This window comes from Elephas maximus, chromosome 16 (genome assembly GCF_024166365.1).
Source record: "Elephas maximus indicus isolate mEleMax1 chromosome 16, mEleMax1 primary haplotype, whole genome shotgun sequence".
NCBI classification, from domain to species: Eukaryota; Metazoa; Chordata; class Mammalia; order Proboscidea; family Elephantidae; genus Elephas; species Elephas maximus.
In genome coordinates, this window is record NC_064834.1 from 9,325,354 (window position 1) to 9,345,785 (window position 20,432).

Here is a 20,432-nt window from a genome sequence, read left to right on the forward strand (position 1 = left end):
GTTTTAAGAAGGTCCTGCTACCTGGGTGAAAACAGGACAGGAGTTTGGACAGTTGGCCGTCCAGACCCTGCTTGGCCCTGCTCCCAGCGTGGCTGTCTTTGCAGCTAACAGCCAGCAGGGAGATGTTTCTTTGGGTAATGTTTCTACACAGTTTATCGTGTATGGTTTTCAGGAAAGCTGTTCACGGTTAGAACCTTGTGTGTTCCTTTACGGAGTAAGGAAGAGGCGTAGGCGGTGAGAGGTGGGGCCCTTTGGCAGCAGGAAGGAGTTTCTTGCCTTGGATAGGAGGCGGGCTGGGGGTGTCCTCAGAAAGGCACGGCTCCATGCGCCCGCCCAGCCCTCTCCTCCCGCCCCCCGCCCTGCCGTGGTGCTCACCGGCCTGTCACCTCCTGCAGAACCGGCACTGTCTCCTGGACATCGCCCCTTACGCCATCGAGCGGCTCCACAGCGTGCACATCTATCCCATCGTCATCTTCATCCACTACAAGAGTGCAAAGCAGATCAAGTAGGTGCTGGCTCGGGCGGCCCCAAGCAGCACGGGTGTGTGCGTGGGGGTAGAAGAACCAGAGACACGGCTGTTGGCCTTGAGATAGGCCGCGTGTGTAGGAAAGGACCTCCCCTGCTCAGGCCCCCGACTGTTTAGGTGCTGCCACAACCCCAGCTTTGTCTGCACAGATCCCCGCCTGCCCCTCCTTGCCCTTTCCTCTTCCCTTGGCTCTCAGCCCGGCGCTTAGAACACAAGGCGTGAGGAGACCTGGGCTTGGTCCAGCTCGGCTCTGAGCCAGCTGACTTGTGACTTTGGTGAGCGTTTGCTTTCGTGAACAAAAGAACTTTGCTTTCCCTCATTGGTTGGACCGGCTGCACGTGAGGCCCCTTGCCATTCCCCCTTCCTGTGCTTTTAAGCTCTGTACCCACAGTCGGGGGCCAGCTGGCGTGTCCTCTCTGTGTGCACACACGGGGGCACCCATCTTCCCCTTCCTGCCCAAAGCTCCCTCAGGGGCCCGAAGCTGCTGCTGTGTTTTCTGAGGGGTGCATACAGGGGCCCCCCACCACAGTGTGGCCCCATCTCAATGGTGACAGAGGGAGGGATGAGGAGGGCCTAGGAGAGGCGAGAGGCTCATTCTGGCTTCCTGGGTATCCCAATAGGGAGCAGAGAGACCCCGTCTATCTGCGGGACAAGGTGACCCAGAGGCATTCCAAAGAGCAGTTTGAGACGGCTCAGAGGATCGAACAGGAGTACAGCAAGTACTTCACAGGTAGGTGGGCGTTGGGCCCTGGGAGAAGCCATAAGCAGGATACAGAGGCTTTCCAGAGACGTCTGCCTCAAACACTGCACTCACAGGTACTGACTAGGTGCTTAGCCAACGCCCTTGTGGGCACTTTCCATTGCAATGAGATGTTCTCATTTCACCACCGGTCAACCCCAGGAATTTACAGGTTGGAATTTAAAGATAAATAGTTTTGGCATCGAGTCATGGTCCAGCGTTTTCCGCTTGGGTTCTTACCTGTGCGGCAGTGGGTCTGCCTACAGCACAGGTACCCTGCCATCAACTCTAGTGTCTATAACAGATTGGGAACCGGGGGCCCTGGTGAGCCCGCAGCACGAGTGGCAATGGCCGGCCGTCAGCCCCTCAGTGTCCTCAGGGGAGGCCAGCTTCATGATGGGGTTTTGTGAAGCCGCAGACTTACCGTCTCTGGTCTTGGAGAAAAAACTAGCCTGACTCTGATTTACCTGTTGCTGTTTGACTCCCTGGTTTGCAGCCTCTTCCATGGAATCAAAGGGGCCCTGGTGGTGCAGTGGTTAAGTGCTTGGCTGCCAGTCAAAAGGGCAGCGGCTCAAACGCACCAGCCGCTCTGCAGGAGAGAGATGTGGCAGCTGCTTCTGTGAAGATTACAGCCTTGGAAACCCTAGAGGGCAGTTCTCCTCGGTCCTCTAGGGTTGCTATGAGTCGGAATCAACTCAGTGATTTTCCACAAAAATCAGTCATTTGTAGGAGGTGTAGTGTGGTCACAGAGAGGAATGAACGGTGGTTTTACTGATGGGAAGTGTTGTGAGCTAGTATAATGCTTCTCACGTGACCTGCGGTCCAGGACCAGCGTTTTGGGTATGTGTGTTAATTTCTGATCCACCACAGACCAGTACTCTGTCACATACATGAAAAATGAATTACTAGAGAACTAAAATTGAGAAACCCATAGACTTACAAAATGCAAGCCCAGGTATTTTTTTTAGTAGATCTAGCACATGTAAAATTACTTTGCGATGTTTCTGTAGCAGTTTCTGAATGTACCTGTCACAGCCAGAAACGATTTGTCAGCCAGTGCCAGGGACAGACTACCCAATAAGCAAGGTACACACCAGTTTAATTGTGTTTACTTACTTATCCGTAGTGCACAGTTTCACACGGGTTTCACCGTGTACCTCGCTTTTATTGTAAGCTGGTGCAGACCGTGCCTACTGGTTAATCTGCTCCTGGCCGGTGCTGTTTGGTGGACCCTCCTGGGAGTGGCCCTGATCCTGTCAACCAGACCCTCGGTGTTGGAGCCTGCAGAGCAGACCTGGGCCAACGTTTGATCCATTTCCTTGTCTTTGCCAAGAATCTACTCTGGGCTATAGCACACACAGCCTGTCTGGGTCCAGGCCGTGGGATTTCTGATTCCCTGAATTCATCGTTTTCTGTAGAATCCTTCTCTTGATTGGATTGTCACAATATCCTCCATGCTAATGGCTTTCCCATGTGCTGCGATCCCCGCACTGTGAGACCAGTAGGCAAACCCAGCCCAGGGTATTAGGGGGCTGAGGGTGGGCAAATCATGGTCTTCACATTCCAGCAGCCGGGGAAGCCTGACGAGATTTGACCCCAAGTTGGCCAGAGGGACAGAGAAGAAATAGAACTGACGTGCGCTCCACTCTTTCTTCCTCAGCTTCTTGCCGATGGACGAGAGTGGGGTGGGAGGGGGCCTCAGAACAGGCAGCAACCTAGGTCTCGCTCTGAGCTGAATGACGTGTGCGTTTGGGGGGGCTCTTTTGCAGGAATCGTCCAGGGAGGGGCCCTGTCGAACATTTGCATTCAGGTCCTGGCCACGGTCACTCAAGAGCAGAATAAAGTCCTGTGGATCCCGGCCTACCCGTCGTAGAGCACTGTGCTGTGGAGGGCTGCTGTGACCCCACCAGCGGAAATGTGGAAATAGGGACACGTCTGTACATAAATGTGGAGGGAAGGACGGGGGGCAGCGGCTGAGGCAGCCCCCGGCCCAGGCCAGCAGACAGCATTCCTCTCACTTGCGTGCTTTAAGACACAGCCAGCCAGCGACACGACAGACTTTCCATAGCGGTCTCAGCAGCGGCTTTTCTTTGGCCAGCCGACCAGAGGTGCTGCGAGGATACCCTTCCATCTCACAAGTTTACAAGCCTCTGTCAAGCATTTGGTGGTTTATGTTTACTTGAACGGCTTCCCGTTGTCAGTGCCCATCCCCTGTCCCCTCTGCCCACCCCTTCTGTCGCTCTGGCACTGTTTTTTGTTCCTGTTTTCTGTGAAACAGCTCTGCAGCCTCACTGGGGAGCTGCTTTGCTTTAGGGGGGTTCTAGTTCTGTGGGACCAGCGCTCTGACTCGGCGGCGCCCCCTCCTGGAAGAGCGATGTGGTGACAGCACATGCTTAGCCCGTGGGAGGCAGCCGAGCCAGGGCCTCTGTGGGGTCAGCCCAGCAGCGTCCTCCTGCACGGGGAAGATGACTGTGGCAGCCTCACAAACTCGTCTCGGACTTTCTCTCCTGCCTTCCATGTCCTTGCGTTTTCTTTGCATGTGCACTTATTATTTAAGCGCTGCATCTGGTCCCCCGAGCCCTGGGGGTTCACGATGACACAGTGAGGCTCAGGCAAGGGGTTAAGCTCGGGCTGATGTGTGCCACGGGCCCCGTGGTAGGTTCTGTAAATACTGACAGCCTTTGTCAGCACCATTTTTGCAGGGTAATTCATAATCTTTATGTTTGAGAGGGTGGCAAGGATGTCAGCCCTTTTTAACATGAAAACATTCGTATTTCAGACTTTGAATCATCAGCTTTGAGGGGAAGCAGCATGATTTGTGTTGCCACTGTCACAAGTAAAAACAGGGGTCTTTTTAGTCTGGGTCACAGCCCTCAAGGCACACCCCCTGCTCTGTGAGCATATCATCGTTTGGGGTCTGTTTTTGCACTTCGATGCTGGGTGGCTCCGGCCGAAACTGTGTGTCCCACTCTGAGGTACCGTACTGGGCCCCTGTGTCATTGGAGCCAGGCCCACGTTTTAAAACTGTTCCTGACATTTCACTTTATTAGCAGGAAATCTCTGATTTCATTTTTTATTTGTAATTCTAGGCGCTAGATTGTAGTTTAGCAATTACTGACATTTTTAAAAAAGGGATGTATTTTCTTGCACAGTCGTTCAAAAGAGAGAAGTTTCAGTCCTCAGTGCTGTCCTTTGTTTGACAGGTACACGTTTTCTAGCTCAGACAACTAAGAAAAACTGTAGACTATGTCTCCACCTATTCCTTTGATACCCTTGGGAGGGGGGTTTTCTAGATTGTGGATAGGGTGGGACAGCGATGGTACGCAGACAGGTACTGTTCAGACAGACTGGCATTTTCTGTACTAAAATGTTACTTTGTATCAAAAGCTAAACAGACTTTAGTACAACAAATAAAGGTCAATTTCTGTAACTGGTTGTGAACGAAGATGTCTGTGTTTCACTTGTACTTCCTCTCTCCTGCTCTCTCGGTGTCCTTTATTCCCACATCTGAGACAGCTTTCCATCTCCGCAGAAGGTAGCTGGAAATGGCTGCTGTGTGAGGTCCTGTCTAGCTCTCATGATGAACAGAGTCCCTTTGACCTGCACAAGCCTCTCTCTGACTCCCTCCTCCCCTCCCATCCGTCTGTGTCTGTCCACGCAGGCTGTGGGGATTTGTGTAAGGCCCACAGGGCCCACACCCTGCCCCCAGGTGCATACACTCAGGCCTGCAGGTATGGGCTGGGCTGCAGAAGGCAACGCAGAGTATAATCTAGTGCTGTGGGAATTTGAAAGACACTGAGGGTCCCATACTTTCTCAGTCAAGGTCCCGTCTGCAAGGGTTAGACAAGGCCTGGCCCAGGCCCCAGGGTGGGAGGGATCAGGCTTGGCCTCAGGGCTGCATTGGGAGGGAGGGTCTGGGCAGCCAGCAATGCAGGGCTCTCCAGAGCAGCCTGTTTGAGCCTGAAGGTCCATGTTCCCAGGTGGTGGGGAAAGCTGGGAGGCTTCACCTGGGGTAGCCAGGAGGCTAGGGCTGGCCACATTAAACCCCGTGAGGCTTGGTGGGACTTGAGAATGTTCCAGAAAACTTTCATGGTGCTGTGGTGGTGGGCCAGTGGGGGCAGAGTAGCATTGGTGCCTCCTTGGGCCTTTGCTGCTGGGTGAAGTCTCACCGTGGGCCTGCAGTTTGGGCCTCACCCGTGGAGTCGTAGAGCTATGTGGGGCTGTGGCTGTCGAGGGGCAGTGGGAGCTGGTGCAGCTGCCCGTGACCCAGGGCAGATCCCTAGCCTCCTGCCTGCATGCACCCAAGTACATGTGGCCACAGTGCTGGCTGCACTTGCCACAGCCTGGCCTGGGCCATCCTCAGGTTTTAAGTCACCCACCTGGCAGATGGGGGAGGGGGTGTCTGCTTGTTTTAGGAACCATTTCTTTTAAAGAACTTATTTTTGATGCCAAAACCGTACCAGCACTTTGGCATTATGAGCGGTTTTATTTTCTTCTTTAGACTTTTCTGTATTTTGCACATTTTCTACAGTGAATGTGTAGGTTTTTTTCTATAATTAATTACAAGGAAATGAACAATGTGCCTTTTTAAAGGAGGCCCGTGAAATCACCGAAGTCACAGATTTTGGACGCACCAAGGCCTTGAGGGCAGCTCCCGGGACCCAGAGCAACACTGAGGGGGACACTCAAGCCCTGGAGAGGCTTGTGGCCTGGAGGGGGGTGCCGCCACAGCCAAATGGATCTCCGCCCCACACAGGCTTAGAGCATTCTGGAAAGGCCAGCTGAGAAGCTGAGAGGAGAGCTCACTTTCAGCCTTAGCCACGGGGCCTTGAGCCAGTCATGCTGTGGGCCTCATGGTCTGCCTGAGGTCTGTGATTCTGTGGCCCGAGGAGGACGCTCTACGGGGCTCCTGGTCTTGCTGGAGGCTGAGGAAAACCTCAACTCCAGGAGCGTGGACACAGTGTCTTTTCCTCCGAGGGCGGAAGAGACTCCTTGGCCCCTAGTGCTTGGGAGCAGATACGAAGAACTCCAGAGTAGGGGCCAGAGTGTCCACAGCCTTGGCCAGGAGGCTTTCTTCTCAGTCGAGACAAAGCTCTGAAGCTGAACAGAGCAGCTGGCCAGCCCCGGGGGTTTGTGCCGGGAAGCTGAGCTACTGTGCGCAGGGGTTGGGGTGACGGAGCAGAGGACTGCGTGGTCGCAGATGTCAAGGATGAAGAATGTGAGGAAGTGCAGAGGGGACACAGGGCCAGCATGAACTCAGAACGAGGGCACTCGCCCTGGCATTGGGACCGTGACCCTCTCCAAGAGGGGCCAGTGAAGAGGTGGAGGCCCTGAGAGACAGGCCTCTGGAGGTGACCCCTACTGCTCACTTCTACAGGTTTTTCTCAGCTCATATCCTTCCGTCTTCTCTTACCTTCTAGAATATAGTTTCGGGCCTCTTGACGGTTCTCCCTTCAGTTTCCTTGCTATTGTGGGGTTACGCCTCTTTTTTTTTTTTTTAACTGTGATATGAGTTATACACAAAGAAGAGCATGTACGATATAACATGGAGTTTAAAGGATAACGAGCGGTGTCTCCATGAGCTACGTTAAGGAACGGATCACTGCTGCCACCTTAGAAGCCCTTGTGTGTGCCACCCGGCTGAATTCCCCACCTACCCTGACGGAACAGCAGCCCCAACCCATGGTATCTTCATTTTCTTGCTTTTCTATATAGTTTCACCCCCTGTGGAGGTACTTGGAAACACTGCATTGTTCAGTTTTGAAACTGAGCCCCAAGCACACTATTGCAGAGATGGTAGTAGGTTCCCTGAGTGAGAGAGGACTTGAACTTCCCTGAAGATTTACAAGAGCTCCTTCTGGAAAATCTTGAGTGGGTCCTGGGAAAACCGGGGATCCGCAGTCAAGGCGGGCGGCAGGGCTGCCTACGGACCAGGTCCTGGTTGTGTTCAGAGGAAGCGGGCTGCCGTTTGTTTCTATGCTCACCACAACTAGATTTCAAGAACAAGTCAAAGCTAAACACTTCTGTGGGATGAAGTGAGAATCTCTAGCTGATGTGGAGAACAGACCGTTCATCAGCACCTGGCTGAGGTGAGTCTAGTAGAAACAAGAATGGGGGCAAGGGTCCCCTGGTTTGTCCTTTGCCAGGCAGCATGAAGACAGCAGTGGCCTCAGCTCTCAGCATTCCTGTCCTGAGTCCCTGGCTCCAGACCTGAGTAGTTGCCCTCCAAGTCTGGTGCCAGCTGTCATCCTGATACCTTCCTCAGTTTTTCTGACAATGTCCTGGGAATTTTCTGGGTTTATGTCTTCGAGTTTACTTTCCTTCTCTCCTTTGAGTGATCTCCTGTTTCCCGTGTCACATTTGAGGAGAAAAGGTTAACCCCCGATCTGTATTCTTCCCACAGGAAGGTGGCTAGGCTCACCTTGTCCCAGCGTTGGTTCTGGATTAAGAAAAAAGTAGCAGAGTGTGTGTTCCTCACTGCAGACTGGTACTTCTGAACTGGGGGGGAGGGGGGGCCAGGGATTCAACACGTGGACCCTGAGGGCTGACAGTGGGGACCGTAGGGACAACTGCTGTCGTGCTTTTGCCTCTTCTCTCTGGAGCTTTTCTTACTCATGCGCTGGAGATCCTGGACCAGTCCCCTCACTTTCTGGTCTATCTGGCACCATTTTGTGTTTTTGCTGTTCTTTCAGGGAGATTCCCTCAACTTTTATCTTTCAAAGCCTTTCTATCGGTTTTTCAGTTTTGCTCCCATGTTTTTAATTTCCAAGAATGCTTTCATTTTCCGAATGTCCTTTTTTATAGCATCCTGTGCTTGTTTCATGGATGCGGTATCTCCTCTTACCTAAGGGTAGCATTTTTTTTTCTTCCCACATATTCTAATTCCTCACCTTCCCTCCCCACCTCCTTTATCTTGGTGTTTATATAGCACATTAGAGGCTTTGTACTTGGCTCTCTAGTCTGGTAATCCTTAGGTGTCTGCTAATGATTCAGGTCGGAGATTAAAAAGCCCAAAACACATGGGTAGGATGGTCTGGCTGGGCTGTTTATTGAGGAATCTCAGTAATGGTTCCTAGGCCTTTTTGGGGTCGGGGGTTGTCAGATTCCCAGGAGGAATCTCCTCTCAGAAGGAGAGTCAGGCTGGCAGCATTTTGTGAGCCTAGAAGGGAAAGATGGCTGGTGCTCTTTGCATTTGGCATTCAGTATGGTGGAATGTGATCACCTGATCCTTTCATTTTAAGCATGGCACCCGTGCTCTGAACTGCGCCTGGCATTCCCTAGTCCAGAATTCCTTACGCTCTCCAGGGAATAAACCTCCGGCTTCTGCCAAAGTGAGGGAGAGGCTGTAGCCCTGTAGCTTGGAATGAGAAAGAGGATCCCACTTTCACCCATTTCATATTTAAGCCATTCCCATCGCCTCAAGTGCTGCAAGCAATGATGCCTTTGCGTTAACTTTCTCTGCCGGTTTGGGATTTGGTGTTCTCAAGTCTGGTAAGTAATTTACCACTGGTCCATCTGCTTCTCAGCTTCTAAAATTTGCTGTTGTTGCTTCTACTGCTTTTTCCATATTCCTAGGCTTGCATCTTTTTTTTTTTTTTAAAGCCCCATATTATATTCGCTGTTTTAATGAGCCCTGGTGGCACAGTGGTTAAGTGCTAAGCTGTTAACGGAAAGGTCAGCGGTTCCAACTCACCACCAGCCTTTATGTGGCAGCCTGTTTCTGTAAAGATTACAGCCTTGGAAACCCAATGGGGCAGTTCTCCTCTGTCCTGTAGTCACTATGAGTCAGAATTGACTTGATGGCAACAGAGTTTATTGAGGTTTTAGAAGAAGCAAAATTAAGTTTAAATATCAGTTTGCTTTCTTAACCTAGAAGTAAGGTGTATGCCTTTTGGTATTCATTTACCATTACTTTGCCATCATTTCTTGGGGTCTTGGAGGATATTAAAATTAGACCTCATTCCTTTTAACAGCAGCCTCCTTTTCCAGTTTCCGGGTATGCGAGACGGGGTATGACCAGAGAAGCAGAACCAGAAGGAACCGGTACGATATAGGTGAACATTTCTTACAAGGAGTTGGCTGACATGACTGTAAAGTGCACAGGCCAAAGCAGTTGTCCACAGATAGGGTGGAGCCCCACAGGCTCGACGGGCCGAGGCGGCTCTCCACAGGTAGAATTTCTTCTCTTTCCAAAAGCTTCGGCTTTTAGGGCTGAGTAGCTTCAGCTTTAGGAATTGAGTCAGGCCCACCCAGATTATCTAGAGACCCCCTCACTTAAGTTCCACTGATGAGGGGCTTTAATTACATACCTAACTTAGAGTTTGAATATCTGGGGACTGTAGCCTGGCCAAGCTACACACTGGCTTTACTAATAACCTACTCACCTAGTTCCCCAGGCATGGGCCCTTAGATGAAGTTGTTGTTTTTTTATTTGTATTTACAGACATCATTTAACTTTATCCTCAGAGAAACTTCTGTGCGGAGTTTACAGATAAGCGCATCAAGGCTTTGGGGCGGCTGCAGTCAAGAGCCTAGACCCTTTTCATTATGTCGTGTTGCTTTTAGGGATCAAAGAAGACTTGTGTTTGCTTTGCGGTTGCCCTCTTCGGCTTCTCTCAGGTGCTGATCCTTCTAAGGAGGTCTTAGAAGCACTTGCCACCTGCACTGACGAAGTAAACCATCTCAGCTTTTTTGCTATACTCCCACTTAAGACACTAAAGATGAATAGAGGTGCTGAGAACTGCGACTGTAAGGGGAATAGGTGGGACGTGGAGGGCAGCGGAGCCACCTGCAGGCCCAGCACTCGGGGGCCAAGGATGGAGCCGACTTCTCAGTGTATCTCAGAGCACAGAATCATTTATTTTTGGGGCGGGGGGGAATCAGAAGCTGCTTCAAGTCCAGCAACAATGTGTGCTGGTGTTGGTTTACCAGGGAAACGTAGAAACGATAAATCTAAAATATTTTCCTGGAAATGACAGTGCCTCTTTCTGGACTGACGTTTTTTATTCAGGGCATCTGCTAATAATTAGAATGAAGATAATGACAGACTCAATTTTTGCATTTTACAAGTTTACATTTTCCATGAGGCTTGGTAACGTGTTTACGTTTTCGTGTGTAAAATATTTTACTATCGTTAACACTTTGTGAATTCTGAACAAGTCCCTTGTTCTTAAAACCAACTTATTTTTCAAAGGCTCATTTTTTCCCAATATTCTAAATAATGTATTATTTCTAAGGACTGCAGGGGCTAGACTAAGCAGGTGTTTCTCCAGGAGGCTACTGCTTGAGGCCGTCTTTAGCGGTGAATGGTTTGTTTAAAACCAAAAATCTCAGAGTTGAATCTAAAAGGCGTGTGTCCTTGAAGATCGGAAGGCAGGTTTCTTATTTCAGGTTAAAACCCAGGTAACTGGTCCTTAAAGGTGTAGAAATGGAAAAAAAAAAAAAAAAAAAGAGCCCGGGACACACAGTTGGGAGGTGTGTGCCCCCTTGTGGGTGCAAGAGCCATCTGGGAAGCCCTGGGAGGAAAGGCTTCTAGGATTCTTTGTGTGGTCCCACCACCGCAGGCCTCAGGTGAGCCCCCAGGCCAAGTGGAGATCTGTCTTCAGGCACAGGTTCAAGTGCTTGACTGGTGGAATCCACATGGTAAGTGATGGGGTGGTGTGTCAGTGAGGACTTTAGGATGTCCGGGCAGGGACTAAGCCTCCTTGGCTTAGAAGACCTCTCTCTGGAAGGATTTGGTGATTAGACTTCCTGGAGTTGCTTTTTTTTTTGTTGCTTCAAAAGTGAAAAAAAGATATAAAAAGTGTCTAGCTAAGGCAAATATGCACTCCTATTCCCCCTTTCTCCGGGAGGGTTACATACAGTCTTTTTTGTACCTTAATTTTTGTCATATAACACAAAATACCAAGATACTGGTGTGGTATTTTGTCTGTGTATTGTAGGCACTACTGTGGTAGCAAATGGAGCTGTAAGAGCTGAGAGGAAAATGCAGACAGCCCCCAGGCCAGTAACCTAGTCCCATTGCGGTCGAGTCGATTCCGATTCATAGCGACTATAGGACAGAGTAGAACTGCCCCATAGGGTTTAGAGGCCAGAAAAGGCAAAAAAGTCCATGTCAAATGGTCCAAGGAGACAAAGCCCGCCGTGCAGGTATGTGTCCCTGATAAAGGAGGAGCCACTACAATGCTAAGCAGCTGCATGGGAGAAGCATGCCAGAGACAGCTGGGATAGGTGTGTGTGTGTTGGGGGAGGACATCCTGAGGCCCTGTGAGCTGTTAGCATTTCTTGGTTTTCCTGCGCAGTTGAGAACAGGAAACATGGTTAAAAAAAATATATATATATGTTTAAGATGTCGTCCATTGAGCTGGACTTGAAGGCCTCCTTTGTGCCCACACTGGAGACTCAGCCCCTACACCTCACGGACTGTGTGGTGATCTCTGTACGTGGAACAGCCTGTGCACCCCTTAAGGTGACAGACAGAAATGGGTCCCCTTCTTGCTGTACCCCCTTACTGCTTATGTAATATTCTGAGCCTGATGAGTTGGGTTGAGACGTGAAGGGACAGGCTCGGAGAAAGGGGATACCAGGGCCTTGGGAAGGTAGACAAAGTGCATCATGGCCCCCTGGAGGAGGGAAGTGGTGATGCAGTTTCTGCTGGGGAAGAAAAGTCCATGGCACTCTCGCCACCCCCGGTTCAGTGGGGTTGGCAGTGTTACCAGGACGCGCTGCGGGTCGCAGCCAAATGCAAGCTGGAAGGGAAACGGCTGGCCCCCGACAGTCTCGTGCAGGGTGAGCCATAGAGTACCACCTATTTATACACCATGAGCTTTATATTTTCCCAGGGATAAAATCCTCTATTTTTAAAAAATGGTCACTATTCGATTGTAGCGTTCTTTTATTCAAATTAATCTTATTTTTATGAGATCCATTTAATTAACTGAATATCTCATGAAGAGAGGGGACCAAACCTTGTCACTTTAAAACAGAACATTATTTTGATATATTGAGCCAGGCAGTCAAAACTTGACCCCAAATTACATACTCGGAAGCACATTTAAGATTAAAATAAATTGTAGGTGAAAAATTAAACCGTCTTTTTATTGTAAATATTAATATAAGCATAAGGCAAAAAATGCAAACAGTATGGTAGTGTATGAAAGGAAGTCCTTCACTGACAGTGGGAGCAGTCTGGCAGTTACCGCCTTAGCTGTGGTCACACTCAGCGTCAGTAATGAGGAAACACCAGCTGGTACGTTCCTCTCCATGAGGTCCAACACAGAGGACGCCACATCACCTGTGACGTGTTCATGCCAAAAATGCTTAACCTGAATCTAATCAAAACTTTAAATCCAACTGCCAGTTGACAGGAAATTTAGAGAAGAGAGGAACAAATTAAAAGACACCATGAGGAAAATTGGGCTAAGCTGTAGGATAGTCTACAAAGCAAAGACCTGGCCTGTACAATTGCTATGTATTTAAAAGTGTGTGTGTGAGGGAAGGGGGGCTGTTTCAGGTTAAAAGAAACTTAAGAGACATATCACCAAAGATAAGCAAAAAAGTTATATAAGACATTTGGGGAACATTTGCGGACATTTGATTATGGACTAGGTGTTAAATGATATTAGGGATTTATTATGTTAGGGTGCTAACGGTATCGTGTAGGGGAATATGTTTTCGCAAGGCGAGCTTTTTGACATCTGATGTAATTTTCTTTGAGAAATATAACCCCCCCGCCATATTTTTACCTAAATAAAATCAGCATCTACCTAATTGATTTTCCTCCACCTAACGCCATGGAGACTTTTCCATGTCAGAACGCGTGGGCCCACATCGTTCTTTTTAATGGCTATACACATATTTATTTGGATGAATGTTCTGTCATTTGTTTAATTAGTTCTATATTGACGATATAGGTTTTTTCTTTTTTTAAAATAATTTTTCTGCCGTTAAAAGCATTATCTAACTTTATTCTCAAAGAAACAGTAGAAGTAGCATTCAAGGAGACTGAGGCTGGATGTTTGTCTAAAGACACACAGCTAAATAAGAGTGAGAACCGGGCTTTGGGGAGCCAGGTCTTCGTTGCTTGCAGAGGCCTAGGCTCTTTCTGTTATACCATGTTGCCAAACAAGTCTCATGAAATGAGTGCTTCCTCTGGTGTCTCCCTTTCTGGACTGTTTTATCTTCGGCCTCCCTGAGACTGATCTGTCACTTTGTGTGTAAATTCGGGCAGTTGATAAGAGATAAGACCAATAAAATAATGTCATTGCAGGATGAAGAACAAACAGGGACTCCTGCCCTGGAAAACCAAGAAACTCTGTCACTGTCATCAATAGAAAAGGGACCCCACACAACTCACCGCTCTCTTTCTAATTCGGATTTCCTGCAGATGTGTCTGGCAGAGCCATATGTTCACACCCTAGCTGCAAGGGAGTCTGAGAAAGCAAATTTGGATTTCTCACTTGAGGAGGCAGGATTCATTGGTGTGGGAAGCTTCCCAAATAGAGGAAGGACGTTCAGAAGATGCTGGGCACGCTTCGAACGTGACAAATGTACAGCACAAATCAAAATGTCCCCAAATAGGACAACTAAATAATGGCATGTTTATAACATGTAATATTAGGCAGCCATTTTATAAACCTATTTTGAAGAACATTTAATAGCATGGAAAACTCTCAAAATATGTCATAGGAAAGGATAAACAAAACCACATATCTAGGTTGACCTCAACTTTGTAAAGCATGCATAGGGGGAGAAGCCCTGAAGTTAGCACAGGTGTGTCCATTCAGGTCCTCAGAGAAGGGATAATAAGTAATCAGTTTCCAAGATTGGATTAGACATGCAAGAGGTTTATTGGGGGATCCTGTGAAGAATTGAGGGGGAGGGAGCAGGAGGTGGTTGGCAAGCCTTCAGACTGGAGGCAGGTCTGACTTCTGCAAAGGGAGACATGGAAGGAAGGATTGAATAGGAAGGGCTCGGGACAGCAGTGCAGTTCTGAGAAAGTCAGTCAGGCTGCTGGGAGGCCCAAGCAAAGCTTGCTCTTTGGGCTGGCACTACTGTCTCTGCTGTGCTCAGTCATTGCCGGGAGCAGCCAGGGAGTGTGGCTGCAGCATTCCCAGGGCAGCCACTAGGAACTGTCAGTCTGTGGGGTGTTCTGTGCCTCCAGCAGGTTCTCTTGAAGGAGTTCTGAGTGACAGTTGCTACAACCTGTCAGTGATTTTCAAGCTGTGCTTCTTTGCACGCAGTATTTTGTATCAAATAATGGTTTGCTGCTCTTTTGAGTCCTTTCCTACTGGGAAATATCACACGCATGTGTAATGTACCGCAGGGTGAGCATCCGGGTAGCCAACGTGCAGGTCAGGAGCTGAGCCCTGCCCCCCCGCCCTGCTGTGTGGGCCCTTCCCCGTACACCCTGCCCACCCCCTACGAGGGAACCGAGCCTGACTTTTTGACTGGTTTCTTCCTTGCTTTCTGTAATAGTGTTACCATGTAAGGTCCTTCTCTCCCTCCATTTACCAAAATTCAGCTTGTCACTTAGTTCTGCACATTTGCCTTGAGATGAGTGGGGGAGGCTGCTGCAAACACCGGAGCCCTTTTCCCCTCTAATGTTCTCTTGTTTTGAGCACTAAGTTTTGGCGCTTTAGAAAACTGAGGGTCAGTTAACCTGGAAAATCAGCCCATTTGAGTGGGGCACTTCATTTTTATGGTTCTGATTTTCATTCACTCAGGTTTTGCCTCCCCCGTGACCCATATCTGCTGAGGGCTTCCTCTTCTATCAGCCTAGCCCATGGTCCCAGAATGTAGGTTCTGTGGATTGCAAAGGTCCACAGGTCACTCAGAGAACTTTTAGAACGTGCCAGATCCGAGAATGTCAGTGCTTAAAGAGAACTGGAGATAGCTGGTTCCAGCCTTCCAAATGATGAATAAAGAAACTGACAAGTACAGAGACAAAGTGACTTACCCATCCTTGGAGGGGCTTCCTTGTCTGCCTAGGAGAGCCCATCTCTCCACCTCCCTGCTGTCCAGTGTGGCTGCAGGGTTTCTAGGGTCAGCCCATGAGCCTTTAGGCCCGAGGATACAATCTCCCCACCCCTTGTCAATTCTACCCCAAGACACAGAGAAGAGGAAGAGAGGTAAGATCCTTGGTAAGGGTGAGTCTGTCTGGTGTCTAGGTGTTGACGCACGACAGGTCATCAGAGATTCTCAACTTCTTGTGTAGCACAGCCACAGACAGCTGGGGGGTGGGTCACGCAGAGCCATCCTGTCCTGAGGAAGCGGTAACAATAACAGCAGTTATATGGCCCTTACTGTGTGCCAGGTACTCCCTTAAGCACTTTACGCTTATCAGCTTAACCTGTGTTTCAACCCTATTTGGGAAATACTGTTATCCCCAGTTACAGACAGGGAAACTGAGGCACAGAGAAGTTAAGAAACTTGCCTAAGATCATACAGCTAGTCAGTGGCAGGGCCGGAGTCTGTGCTCTGAGTTCTCCTAGCATGCCTGCCAGGGTGGTTGAGAAGATGGCCATCCCCAACCCAGACCTGGGCGACTGGGCCAGGCCTTGGGGGGCAGACCAGTGTCTGGAGAAGCAGGCAGGTGTGCTGATGCAGCAAAGGACACAGCTTTGCTGAGGAGAGGGGAATGGAGCCCCTCACTTGCCTCAGCCAGTCTCAGGAGGCGTGACCTTGGAGGTGACTTGGAGAAGGCCTTTAGGGTGGGGCCAGCTGCCCTTCCAGTTCCCCTCTGTGCTCTGCCTGCTGGGCCTGCGGGCCCTCTGAGCAGTTTCTGTGCTGGCTGGCTAATGTCACGTCTGGAGGCTTGAGGCCACCAGCCTTGCCAATGTTCATGTCCAACATGGAGGCAGGAACTGGCAAGAGAGCAGGGACAGATAAGGGGTAGCGACTCTTGACTGTACTGCAACCCTGGTGCTAGTAATCACAGCCCTGTCAGTGTCCTGCAGACAGAAAGGCATACACTTCAAATATCTCACAAGGGGCCCAGCACTGTGCCCAGCCCCCTAGCCCCGCTCCTTACCGCCCCCGGTGGTGGTGGAAATGGGGAAGGGGGGGCTTCCATTTCCAGAGTGGATACTTTTGACTGTGGGAGAGGTAGGTTCCTTAAAAATCTTTAAGGAATTATTTTCAAGAATTTTTTTTTTTTTAGAATTTAACCAGAAGAAACTGCTAGAACTGTATGTATAGTAGGTTGCCTGGTAGACTAGATGTATTCTAAAAATGTTTTCTCAACAAAGCTGCCATTTTTGCATCCTGCTGCCTCTATGTATAGGTGGGAGCCAAGTCAGAGATCTCAGCTGTGTCAGTGCGTGGTGAGTGGGCAACATTGCCCTGGGGGGGAGGGGAGTAAAACTCCCAGGGGACAGGGTGGTTCAGGTTGTTTCCCTGGGGGGCAAGTTTCTCTTGGATTTGTTCTTAGGCCTTTGAACCCAGGGAGATGTTGCCATGAGTGTGAGCTTGGGCAGGCCTGGCGAGGGAGGCTGGAGGACGAGAGAGAGCAGCTGAGGGTAACTAGAATTGCGGTAGCCCTTTGTGACCTGATCAGGGATCTGAACCACCAAGAACACCATCCTAATTGGTGGGCAAGATTGCCTGTCACTGTTGAGGTTCAGTCAGCGGTCAGCAGCAACACTCCATAGAAGCAGCAGGAGCAATTGGGGTTCAGCACTGAGACTGGCCAGGTTCTTGCTTCTCTCCTCAGGTGGCCAGGGAAACCAGGCTGAGCAACCTCCGGTGATTCTGAGGGAGTCCCCAGAAGAGGGGCTGTGCCTGCCTACTAACTGGAAAGCAAAAGGTCAAGAGTAGGTTTAAACTGATAGAAAACATACTGTCAGCTTGCACTCATAAATCAGGCCGTGTTGCTCACGCCTCTAGAGGTAGACATAGGTAGTCCAGTCTCTGCGTTTCTGAGGCCATCCTTGGAAGGCCGCACAATCCGGCCTTACAGCAAACCCCGAGGACCAATCCAGGGACGCTTTAGGGGGATGTGAAATCTGGCTTCAGATATCTGAAGGGCCATCAGAATCTAGCTCAGGAAGCAGATTTCTGCTCGGTATGAGGAGGAGCTTCCTGGCCACCATACCTGCTCCACTGAGCGACTAGGTACTGAGTCCCCAGGCAGGTAAGGCTGACCCATGGATTGGCTTGGCCACAGGTCCCCTGCCACTTCCTCCCACCCACTAGTCCAATGCATGTCTTGGTCTAGGAGAATCAAAAGGGTCCCTGGGTCCTTCCCCAGGTGTTTCTTATTGGCTCTTTCAGGTGGTCAGCCCTTCATCTCGACTTGGAGCCCTTCTGTTCTCTGGGCCATGCAGCCTTGCCCCAGTGCACGACTGCTTCCAGCTGAGAGAACCCGGGATGAGGCTGAGTTCACTTACCCAGAGGGGAACATGTCTTTCAGTCCATGAAAATGAACTCTGCTGGGATGAGGCTGAGAACACGGCCTAGGGTGGCCGGTTAAAGCCTACTTCTTAAAAATGCCAGCTAAAACTATTGTTTCTTAATGAAGTCTTAATTTTCTTAACGAAGCTACCCGGAAGTAGGAGAAACACCAGGAAAAAGGATTGTTAGTGGGTTTATTACCGGAGCGGTTTCTTGAGTTTCTCACAGAATGACAGCTGCTGTCTGGGCTTCCTTAATTGCTCCAATTAAACCAACCACTTGTGTAAAATTTGTGGTGATTCTGACCTAGTTTAGGTTGTGTCTTGAGTAAACCATTTGAATTTATTTTCCTGTACGAAGTGTTAAGGCACTGCTCTGGGTACAGAAATCCTTTCTAGATGGTAGATTTTTTTTTTTTTCAAACGAAGGGAGTCAATATTAAAAAGGGTTCTGCCAGTGAATCACTGTCACCTTGACAGAATCACCCAGTTTTTCCATATGTAAAGACAGGCTTTGATGACCTTTCCTCAGGATCGAGAACGAGAACATGGGGGATCCCCTCCACCAGAAGATTAGTTAATCCCGTATGGAGCCTGTGGCCCCCATGGAGTTTGTGGAGGAGCGCATGGCAAAGCTGATTCAGATTGCTCCCTAGCTCAGGGGCTGCTTGCCTCTTGGATGGGGTGGCTGGTACTTGCGATGGTAGTGATGCCTCTTGAGTGGGTTGGGTTAGGATCATAGGGACAGTTGTTCAGAGGTTGAACTGAGTCTCAGCAGAGAACAGCCTGCCTGAAGTAAATAAGTGCATCTTAATTGGGTCTGGGCCTTCCTCCTGCTCCCCCTGTATTGGGCTCCAGAGCTCTTGAGCAGGACAAACTCCCAAGGGCATCAGGGCTGGGGCATCTGCCACATTGGCTGATCTTCTCTCGGGCTGAATGAGGGTCTACTCGTGATTATTTCTTGTAGTTTTGTACCTTTTTTTTTTAAATGACTTAGCTACATATTGTAAAAATACAAACATTTCTCTTATCAGGTTATGCTGACCAGTAAAAAATTATCCCTAACCTATGATATATTTTGAATCAAAATGTATCCCTTTGAACTCATAACATTAATATGACCTAAAGTTTAAGTTTTCTTTTTGAAATTTGTTTAAATCACAGAGATAATATCTGTTTGTTGAAGGGTTCAGACAACACAGAAGAATAGAGAGTGAAGAAGCAAAGTCCCCCTTTGTCTCTGGAACCTGTTATTACATTCCTTGCCCAGTGTGATTAGTGTAGGGCTTTTTTGGTGGGTTACTTTAAGATCTTTTTCTGTGTGTTTACATGTGGACGGTTTTTTCACCCATAATTGGGAATTGGGATCATGCTGTATATACATAGGTTTACTTGCTCTGTTTTTTTTTTTAAAAAAAAAAAAGCAAAACTAAGTTTATGTGAGCTCACTGCAGTAAGGGAGAGCGCCACTTTGACAGAGTTTTAGCCATGTCTCTGAAGGGAAAAGTCAGAAGTTCTCTGTAGTATTTCTTGTAATTTGGGTTTGCTTTTGGTGGTTGAAAAAGTCTATTTTACCTTTATTTAAAAAAACATTTAAGTAAATTTTACTGCTAGGTTTTCTTTGTAGTCATTTTAAAGTCAGCCACTGTTTCTTAAGCTACTTCTAAGGGTAACTTAGCTCTTGATGACACACTTATATATACTTTTACAGTGTTCCATATCATACAGCTTAAGTGTCTGAACATAGTTATTTCAAAGCAGAGAATTTGGGGACGGGGGATGGCGGCTGTGTCCTTTTTTAAAATTGAAGTGAAATTAGCAGAACCCATTTTAAAATGTTCAATTCAGGGGGCACTTAGTATATTCACAGTGCTGTGTGCTACCGTGCTATCTAATTCCGAAACATTGTCAGCACCCCCAAAGATCACCCTGTATCCATTAAACAGTCACCCATGCCCTGTTTCCCTCAGCCCCTGACAATCACTAGTCTGCTGTTTGTCTCTATGGATTTATCTGTTCTGGATAGTTCATATAAAGGAACTATATACGATGTGACCTTTTGTGCCTGGCTTCTTTCACTTAGCATAATGTTCTCAAGGTCCATCCGTATTGTAGCGTGTATCAGTACTTCATTCCTTTTTATGGCTGAATAAACTAATTAATTAAATGTCTGGCTGTATCCCATTTTGTTTGTCCAACCATCCACTATTGTCTTAGGGTTATCTCTTTTGGCACCTGTGAATAGAGCTGCTATTAACACTCATGTACTGGCATTTGCTTGAATACCTGTTTTCAATTCTTTTGGGTACGTACCGAGGAGTGGAACTGCTGTGTTATACAGTAATTCTGTGTTTAACTTTCTGAGGAACTGCACCTTCGTTTTAGAAAGATGTTTTCATCGTTATAGAATTCTGGGATGACAGATTTTTTGTTTTTTTCCTTGCAGTACTTTAAAGATGCCATTCCATTGTCATCTGAGTTATCTGAGTATTTTGGATCTGTGGTTTGTTGTCTTTAATTTGGAAAATTCTTGGCCATTAGCTCTTCAAACATTTCTTGCATACTCTCCTTTTCTTTTGCCACTGAAGTTTATCTAGTTGTTTGACATTATCCCAAATAATCTTGGATGTTCTCTTCTGAGTTTTATTCATTTTTTCCACTCTTTTTTTCTCTTTGTGTTTCAGTTTAGATCTTTCCTATTGACCTGCTCGGTGAGCTGAGTAATTCTTTCCTTAGCTGTATACAGTTTGCCAACGAGCCTGTCAAAGGAATTCTT

The 20,432-nt window shown here is 48.5% G+C and overlaps 1 protein-coding gene across 3 annotated transcripts in view; it reads left to right on the plus strand.

The window, feature by feature from the left end:
* Nucleotides 1-4,696, plus strand: part of DLG5 (discs large MAGUK scaffold protein 5) — a 182,799-nt gene extending 178,103 nt beyond the window's left edge. For all 3 annotated transcript variants that reach the window (XM_049855762.1, XM_049855763.1, XM_049855764.1), the window contains exons 30-32: nucleotides 396-505; nucleotides 1,147-1,256; nucleotides 3,035-4,696. In XM_049855762.1, the coding sequence (XP_049711719.1) occupies nucleotides 396-505; nucleotides 1,147-1,256; nucleotides 3,035-3,138 (324 nt within the window). In that variant the 3' untranslated portion in view covers nucleotides 3,139-4,696. The remainder of the gene's footprint in view (nucleotides 1-395; nucleotides 506-1,146; nucleotides 1,257-3,034) is intronic.
* Nucleotides 4,697-20,432: the final 15,736 nt, after the last annotated feature.